At 36.8% G+C, this 10,000-nt stretch overlaps 1 protein-coding gene across 2 annotated transcripts in view; it reads right to left on the bottom strand.

Moving 5' to 3' along the window:
- Positions 1–3,206: 3,206 nt before the first annotated feature.
- Positions 3,207–10,000, bottom strand: part of LOC144962656 (uncharacterized) — a 66,011-nt gene continuing 59,217 nt past the window's right edge. The window contains exons 46-48 of one of the 2 annotated variants that reach the window (XM_078895768.1): positions 9,251–9,356; positions 8,251–8,444; positions 3,207–4,928 (exon numbers count right to left, since the gene is read on the bottom strand). In XM_078895768.1, the coding sequence (XP_078751894.1) occupies positions 4,895–4,928; positions 8,251–8,444; positions 9,251–9,356 (334 nt within the window). In that variant the 3' untranslated portion in view covers positions 3,207–4,894. The remainder of the gene's footprint in view (positions 4,929–8,250; positions 8,445–9,250; positions 9,357–10,000) is intronic. The other variant, XM_078895769.1, reaches the window with a different exon arrangement.

Genomic DNA, 10,000 nt, shown 5'->3' with positions numbered 1-10,000 from the left:
GGGTGTTAAGTGTTAACCCTTCGACAACCCCCAAACTGGAGGACCAGGTGACTCAAAGATGGGGGAAATCACACATGATTAGTCGCCTTTTACGACACGCTGGCTATTCTCGACCCTCTCAAAATTTAATATCTTTACTTAATTCTCCAAGGGAGTTTGGAGGGAGGCAGAAGGAAAGGAAGGCAAACAAAATAATAAAAGTAACGGATAGATATATTGCGGCTATGTGGTCTAGTGGTATGACATTCGCTATCGGATCGGAAGGTCCTGGGTTCGAGCCTCGCTCGGCGCATAGTTGAGTCCTTGGAATAGGCTCTTTACTCACATTCTCTCACCGTACTCAGATGTAAAATGAGTACATGTCCTTTAACAGCGTTGTCTTTTGTCGGAAAAATTGTGATATCGCCCAATAGGCGCAATGTTTCGTTCTACATGTTACGTATTGCTTTCGGTTAGGGACCCTTTGTAAAGCGCTTTGAGCACATTTACTGGATATTGCGCTATATAAATGATAACGTTTGAAGGAATGGACAATGATGGACAGCTCAAGTCGATGAGGAAAGCTGGGGACAGATCTGAATGGAGGGCTCTTTCTGCAACGGTATCTCTCATGTCTCTACCACCACATTGGTCAGAAGAACAGTCGTGACGTCACTTCCCTAGTAGTGACGCATAGTAACTTAGTAACTGGTTCTAAACTATCGGAACAATGGTCGACGCCCTTATGAAATATTTCACCGATGAGCATAAAAGTGTATCTAGAGGAGAAAAACATTATAAATCTGATCATGTTTTGATTTTTATACATTCTGATCACATGACACGTGAAAAAGTTCTAGCCAGCGTGAAGAATAAAAAGTACATTTTTTTTTTTTTCGTATAGAACCAAGCTGCTCATTGCTGGGCGGACGTGACATCAGACTATTGAATTAAATTAAATTTTCTTCTTCTTCTTCTTCTTCTTCTTCTTCTTCTTCTTCTTCTTCTTCTTCTTCTTCTTCTTCTTCTTCGTGGTCGTTGTAGTAGCCCCTTACATAGAGAATCCAGACTACAGTTGACCTTTATGAATTTCAAGACAAACACACAAACACACTAACATATTCATAATACACGCTGTGATAATTTCATAATTTTTTTTTCCCAAGACAATTCTGTATTGTTTTAGTTTTTATCAAGTCCTGAGGGAGTTCATTAAATTAAATTAAATTAAATTGAGCTTTTTATAGAGCCTAATATCCACTAAATGTGCTCAAAGCGCTTTACAAGGGGTCACTGGTCAACAGCAACATTTAACATGTAGGACGGGACATGACGCCAGGCGATATTAAATTTTTTCGGACAAAGACAACGCTGTTAACTCATTTTACACCTGAGTACGGTGAGAGAATGTGAGTAAAGAGCCTTTTCCAAGGACTCAACTATGCGCCGAGCCCGAGGCTCGAACCCAGGACCTTCAAATCCGAAAGCGAGTGTCATACAACTAGACCACATAGCCGCACCATAAAACAACGGTAGAGGTAATGAGATGTTGTGACGGAATTCTCAGGATGGAGCTGAAAATTTTGTATTTTCTCGAAAGTTTTAGAGTTGTTGGCAACTCTGCCGAATTCCCCAAATAGGATGAAGAAAATGTGTTCAAATATCTTTCCAAAATCGTCAAAATGTCTAATCTTAGACTCGAAATTTTTATCTGATTTTAGATCTTGTTTCAGTTCAAGGTGTCTCCACTCTCCTTCCCCGCCCTCCAAAATTTCAGTTGGTAAGAGCACTCGCTTCACTCGCAAAAAGACCAAGATCGATCTTGGGTGAAATCTAGACTTTTATCTGATCCCTCCGTCCACCCAGCAGGGATTGGGTAGCTGGATTTGTTAGATCTCACGGAAAGTACTTTGTTATATAATAATATCGTCCTATTCAAAGAGTAGCAAGATTGTCCATTTCACGAAAATGAAAATGAAACAAGCTCCGGCTCCGTGGGCCTAATGGCTCTGAATAACTACCGTTATCAGTTCAAGGTTGTACGCTGTTATCAGGGTAAATAAACTTTCTAACAGATCCTTTAGTCACTTTGCACCGTTTTTTCTGGAACAATCTCCCCTTATCACTTTGTGACGTCCCAACTGAACTCGCTTTCATGAAGCACTTAAAAAATTATTTACTTCGAGAATTTTAAACTTATTATTTATTTTATTTGAGCAGACGATGATCACAGGAATACGCGATGTTATTATTATTATATTATTATATGTTATTATTAATTTTATTCTATTTTATATATATATATTATATTGGTAGATAGTTGGATGGTGGAAGGTTTGTGTGTGAGTGTGTTTATGTGTGTGTGTGTGTGTGTGTGTCTGTGTGAGAGAGAGAGAGCGAGCGAGCGAGAGAGAGAGAGAGAGAGAGAGAGAGAGAGAGAGAGAGGGGGGGGGGGACGGAGAAGGAAAGGAGAGAATTATATATAATATATGTATATATATTATACATTTATATAATATGTAAATATATTATATATATTCATACATACATACATACATACATACATACATACATACATACATACATACATACATACATACATACATTCATACATAGAGAGAAAGAGACAGAGACAGAGTGTGTGTGAGAAAGAGAGAGAGAGAGAGTGTGTGTGTGTGTGTGTGAGAGAGAGAGAGAGCGAGAGAGAGAGATAGAGAGAGAGAGAGAAAGAGAGACAGTAAGAAAGAGAGATAGATGGATAGATAGATAGATAGATAGATAGATAGATAAATAGAGTGTGTGTGTGTGTGTGTGTGTGTGTGTGAGAGAGAGAGAGAGAGAGAGAGAGAGAGAGAGAGAGAGATTTGAATGTTTTTATGCGTGTGGAGCTTTATTGTATAGAGGATTGGGCGCATTATAAATAAATTTCATTATTATTATTATTATTATTATTATTATTATTATTATTATTATTATTATTATTATTATTATTATTATTATTATTATTATTATTATTATTATTATTAATTATTATTATTATCTATTATTATTATTATCATTATTATTATTATTTTATTATTATTATTATTATTATTATTATAATTATTATCATATCATTTTTATTATTATTATCATTAATATCATTATTATTATTATCATCACTATTAATATCATTGTTATCATACACAACAACATTACCATGAAAGAAATTAACCTGACCAAAATCGCATGATGCAAAATTCATATTTATTCATAACGTTAATCAGTATCATCTTCATCAACAGCATAACAACATAATATCAAATCGAATATAACACGAATCAACAGAGAGGTACGGAATTGGTGTTGGTAAATTCATGAACATTTCCAAAAGTTATCAATTCATCTGTTTAATTTCACTGTCTTATCTATAAAAACAAAAAAAAAAGTGCAAAGGATATAGATAGAACGAAGTTGACGCCACTCAGGTCTTTGTTATTTTTTTTTTTTACCATCCATGTTTATGAGTAATTCTCACTAAATTGAATTAACCAGAATATAGAAGTTCAAGGTTACAAATAGTTTTGTGTGTTGGTCCGCTATACTTCCGGATGACAATGTTGTGAGTTTCTAAGCCAAGCGTATACAATCTATTGAATCATCAAGTTGATAAAGATTTCATCACAGGTTAAACTAATGAGAACAATTCACGACTCGTAGTTTTTGAAAAATAAAATTATTAAAATAGACTTCATTGACTATAATTTGTCTTTGTCCGAAAAATTGATATCTCGCCTTAACAGGCGTCATATATGTCCCGTCCTACATGTTAAATTTTGCTGTTGACCAGGGTGAAGCGCTTTGAGCACATTTAGTGGATATTGCTCTATATAAAGCTCAATTTAAAATTTTGACGTCACTCAGGTCTTTGTTTTCGCTTTTTGAAAATCCACGTTTATCAGTTATTCAATGTTACACATAGTTCTGTGTGTTGGTCCGTTATACTTTCGGATGGCAATGTTATGAGCTTCTTAGCCAAGCGCATACTATCTATATCAATAAAATACGCAAACTCAATTCAAATCTGTTAGTTTTGGTTATAATTTCTATCTCAGTACCTAAATCATTGCGACGTGACACTGTTTTGTAACCGTGTGTCACATATGTCACCCACAGCCCTAATCTAATCTTGTGTTATGTCGGAGCCAACCAGATATTAAAGATTGATTTTTTTAAAGTCTAGAATTTGAAATTTGGGTATTCATTATTTATTAGAGAAGAATGAATGTTGTTTCTTTCACCACAAAATACCCAAGTTTCCTGACGATGATGTTTTTTAAAAATATTTCATTCAATTTTCATGACATGGTCTGCCCTCACATGGCACTAGAATGAGACGATTTGTATTATGGATCTTATCTAAATAAGAATTTTTAGAGTCCACAAACTAAAACACATATCCCATTTATTTTCTGTAAATATTATACAATTGATAATCAGATGCCCAAAAGAAAGAGTCTTCAATAATATTCCATCCAGACAAATATTTTTATAACAGCTTACAAAATGCCTTCTTGTGTAAAACGTCGCAAAATATGCCATCCATTAACACACAAGATGCAAAGTATTCACAAAGATATTACACACTTCCTGTCAGTCTAAGGGGAGGTTATCAGTATTAAAATTTAATATCGTAATTTCCAGAAAAAAACCCCAAAAAACTCTCGTTTTGACTTGAAATGATAACAAAATTATTTCATGTTATATATATATTTTAAAATTTTATTTCAAAATTTGCAATAAAAGACAATCATAAAAGGCCAATCACACCACAGGGAAATTGAACAATCAAGGAATTAGTCGAGTTGTGAATATCTTGTTCTGACACTTGATGGCAACTCAAACTTTCCACTTGATTCTCTCCCCTTGTTTGTGCTTAATTTACAGGATGGGTCCACTGTATTGACCTGCTGATGAAAGGAAGTTTGTATAAATTAAATGTCTTATTTCTTTTAAGCCCGTTTCTAACGGATACATTTATTTTGTTTGCTCTTGTGTTATTGTGCGGCTATGTGATCTCGTGGTATGACACTCGCTTTCGGATCGGAAGGTCCTGGGTTTGAGCCTCGCTCGGCTCATAGTTGAGTCCTTGGAGAAGGATCTTTACTCACATTCTATCACCGTACTCAGGTGTAAAATGAGTACCTGGCCGTTAACAGCGTTGCCTCTGTCCGAAAAAAATTGTAATATCGCCTTAAAGGCTCCATACACGCACGGTTTTGATAGGCGTCCGAACCACGATCAGGCAAACCGGGGTGAAAACGCAATGTGTGTGGCCAAATACCTGGCCGATAAACCTAGGTACGGTCGATCGCCCGCACAGCCCGCTTTGCTTAATATTTTTCGAGGCGATCGGCGATCGGGGGCGTGGCAGTATAAAAAATTGGACAATTTTTTTTTCGGATTTTCGCTGTTTTGACGTCAGATTCGTGATCAGCGTCGAATTTACAATAGGTTTGATACCAAGAACTATGTTTTTACTCCAAAAATTGATGAAATTAGAAATAAATTTTAATTAATATTGAGGCTATGTGGCCGACAGAAAAGTGCCCCTCCCTGTTTTGTGATGGATCAAGTGGTATGACTCTCGCTTTCGGATCGGAAGGTTCAGGTTTCGAGACCCGCTCTGAGTGGCGCAGAGTTGAGTCCTTGGAAAAGGCTCTTTACTCACATTCTCTCACCGTACTCAGGTGTAAAATGAGAACATGGCCGTTCGTTGTCTTTGTTGGGAAAAAATGTCACATCGCCTGACAGGCGTCATGTCTCGTCTTTCAAGTCTAATATTGCTGTTGCCTTGGGACCCCTTGTAAAGCGCTTTGAGCACGTGGATATTGCGCCAAATAAATGCTGTGTTATTATTTTTTTAAAATAATATTTTTATAAATGTTGCGCCAGGAAGAGGTAGATGGCAAAAGTTTCGTTCTTGTTCATCGTAAAACTTATAAAGGATTTCATACAAAATAAAAAATAGTTTTCATAATTTTCAATGTAATGATATAATAATATGCCAGTTCTTTTTTTTTTTTTCCTCCTCACCCGTTGACGCGACATGACGGTCGACCTTGACACAGACATTTGGGATTGGCAGATGCCAAAAAGCCTTGGAATGGGGTGGGCATTGTAACCTTGAATTATAATCTACAAACAACGCCCCCCCCCCCCCCCCCCCAAAAAAAAAAGAAAAAGAAAAGAGCTGTGTGCGGTTGTGTGTGGGGGTGGTGGTGTGGGGGGGGGGGGGGGGGGGGGGGGTGCGAATGCGAGTAGTCCGAGGAGTACCCGTTTAACCTGCCACGGGAACACTGTCGATTTGTTTTATATAATAATAATAATAATAATAATAATAATAATAATAATAATAATAATAATAATAATAATAATAATAATAATAATAATAATAATAATGATAATAATAATAATAATAATAATAATAATAATAATAATAATAATAATAATAATAATAATAATAATAATAATAATAATAATAATAATAATAATAATAATAATAATAATAATAATAATAATAATAATGACGATAAATAAAAAATCTTTATTGTCCACAAAATGGAAAAATTTCCGTGGTCTACGTTGCTTTTAAACTTAAATCGGATTGCAAATGTATTGATGTTATGCGTATTGGAAAAATACTCACGACATCTCCATCGGGGTATAACATATTAACACACAAAACTGCAAACGCGAACGTTCATTGTCTGATTGATATAACTTAGTGATAAGTTAATTATAAAATGCTGTCTAAAAGCAATAACAACGGGTTGACTAACGTCAAATTCATTCCTTCTATTGATGCTCTGTGTTAAATTAAAATACTCACAAAGTCCGCCAGCCATAAATATCACTCCAGCCCAAAGATCTACATGGAACCTTGAACGTTATAGTCTGATATATTTTAATGAGAACTAATCATAAAAATGGGTGTCAAAAAACAATAACAATGAGATGAGTGACGTCAATTTGGTTCCTTCTATAAATATCCAAGAACTTTACTCACTCCATCCGCTCTCTCCTCCTTCAATACATATGAATCTATTCTCTCATCACTTTTTTGTGCGGCTATGCATGTGATCTTGTGAAATGACACTCGCCTTTTAAAATATTTGTGGGTCGAAAAAGAACCCAACAAAAAAAAACCAACAAAAAATCCTCCCCCTCCTCCCCCAAAAAAAAACAAACAAACAAAAAACAAACAAACAAACAAACAAAACAAAACAAAACAAAAACAATAAACAAACTAAAAAAAAAACCTAAAGACAACTAACTCGTCCTTCAAATATCGTTCGAATCTCATCTTTTCCTAACTTTGAGACTTTCTTCAAGGCCGGGATGAGATTCCAATAGATTTAAAAGTTTTTGATGGCCTTTGCTACATGGAAAGCTTTAGATTCTTAAAGTATATTATCGTTCATTGTGCGGCTATGTGGTCTTGTGATATGACACTCGCTTTCGGATCGGAAGGTCCTGGTTTCGAACCTTGCTCGGCGCATAGTTGAGTCCTTGGAAAAGGCTGTGTTACTCACAATCTCTCACGTACTCAGGAGTAAAATGAGTGCCTGGCCGTTAACAGCGTTGTCTCTGTCGGGGAAAAAATGTAACATCACCGAACAGGCGTAATGTCTCCTTCTACATGTTACGTATTGCTGTTGGTCAGCAAGTAAAGTACTTTGAGCACGTGTAGTGGATATTGCGCTACATAAAAGCTCAATTTTGTAAAACATTGGCAAATGCATAATATTGCTAAAGATGGTATGTGTTAAGTAAAATACTCACTAGTTCGACTCTCCTGACCAATGGTGGGGCAGTGTCGCAGAAAATCAAATCATGTAACTTTTAGCGTTTACGTTTGAGAACTAATCAAACAAAGAGCGGTCGTGCTTTGAGCACGTTTAGTGGATAACGCGCTATATAAAAGCACGAGTTAACCCTCCTTACCAACCATAGGAAAATCGTCACATTCGTCACGATCCAACCAGCACTTTAATCCGTCAGATTTCTTTTGTAAATCACACAATTTAAAGAGAAATGTTTTATTATAGCTATAAAAAAGGTGCCACTGTGTTGTCGAGTTCATTTTGCTGATCAATATTATGCATAGAATGTATTTGTTGCTTTTCTGTTTGAATAAGACAAAAACTATTATTGTGTATGGTGGGTGTGAAATTTTGGGGAATATTCTGAAAATGGTTGGTAAGGGGAAAGGGTTAAAAGCTCATTTACCTGTCATGTTGCTCGGTGAATTCAGGCATGTCAGGGTGGTAGGTATGTCTGTCTTGCTCACGCAGAATGTAAGACTGGCTGAAAAGTCTGGGAGTTGTGTAGATCTCTTGTCTTGGACCCTCGAATTCCCAGGACATTTGGCGATCAAAGTTGCTGCACAGACCACACAGTTTTCTCTTGTAGAGCTCAGAAACCTGCAAGAATGAAAACATGGTTATAAAGTTCTTGTCAACATACAAAACGTAAGGCAAATTTATAAGAAGAGTACTGATAACTAGAGATAACTGTGGTCAAATTGGCAACAAGGGGAGATAAAAGGTTTCGGATGGAGAGAAAACAAGACAAAAGAGGCAGACAAAGGAGCATATGCCTAGGACAGTTTCAAAGATCTGGCTGGTAAAATGATTTATAAAATCGAAAAAATGTTCACATTTATAAATGGTTTTATAAATGTTAAATACTTTGATACGTACAGCTATTTAGTCTAGTGGTATGACACTCGCTTTCGGATCGGAAGGTCCTGGGTACGAGCCTCGCTCGGCACATAGTTGAGCCCTTGGAAAAGATTCTCTACTCACATTCTCTTACCGTACTCAGGTGTAAAATAAGAAACCTGTCTGTTAACAGCGTTGTACCTGTCCAGAAAAATTGTAATTGTAATATCACCAAAACAGGCGTCATGTCTTGTCCTAGAAGTTAAGTGTTACTGTTGGCCAGGTACCCCATGTAAAGCGCTTTGAGCACGTTTAGTGGATATTGTTCTATATAGATAGAATAAAGTTGACGTCACTCGGGTCTTTGTTATTGTTTTTTGCCATCCGCGTTTATGTGTAATTCTCACTAAACTGTATTATCCAGACTATAAACGTTTAAGATTACTCAGTTTTGTGTGTTGGTCCGTTATACTTCCGGTTGGCAATGTTGTGAGCTTCTAAGCCAAGCTCATACTATTTATAAAAGCTCAATTTAAAAAAAAGAACATGAACGTATAATGACAAACCTTGAGTTGAATATAAGTTCCTTCCATCAAGAAGTGGAGACCTGTCTGAGGGAAGTCCACTTGAACTCTGTAGCCCTTGCGGACAATTCTCACGGATGGCTCAAACCTGAAACGATAATGGACATAAAAATTAATTTTAAAAATTGAGCATTTCATATAGTGCAATATTCACTCAACGTGCTCAAAGCGCTTTACTAGTGGACCCACGTGGTCAACAGCAGCACTTAACATGTAGGACGGGACATGACGCCTCTGTTAGGCGATAATGTATTATTTTTGGGACAGAGACAACGCTGTTAACGGCCATATACTCATTTTACACCTGAGTACGGTTAGAGATTGTAAATAAAGAGCCTTTTCCAAGGACTCAGCCATGCGCCGAGTGAGGCTCGACAGTTTCTTGGAGCGAATTATTAATTTATTTGTTCTCACTCATTTTTACACATTCTCCAACAACGTTGTTTCGTCCAGAAATCCTGGAGTCATCAGGGGGGTCGTTTAGAGGTGTCTGGGAGGAATGTTGTTGTGTCTTGTCTAATTTTTACACTCAGCAAGATTATATAGATAGCATTTCTAGGTTCCTACACTCTAAGGGGCAGCGTGGCTCAGCGAGAGGCAGCGTGGCTCAGCGGTACGGTCTTTGCTTTGTACCTGAAAGGTACCGAGTTCGATCACCCTCCACTGTGCTGTGTGGTATTGAGCAAGTACACCTCGACCTATCTCAACTTGTGGCGCTGCACTGCGCCTGGC

The sequence above is a fragment of the Berghia stephanieae genome, chromosome 1 (assembly GCF_034508935.2).
Source record: "Berghia stephanieae isolate SIO BIC M18660-M18661 chromosome 1, UCSD_Bste_1.3, whole genome shotgun sequence".
Classification (NCBI taxonomy): domain Eukaryota; kingdom Metazoa; phylum Mollusca; class Gastropoda; order Nudibranchia; family Aeolidiidae; genus Berghia; species Berghia stephanieae.
Note: the sequence above shows the minus strand (reverse complement) of the source record. Positions and strands in the feature narration are given on the sequence as shown.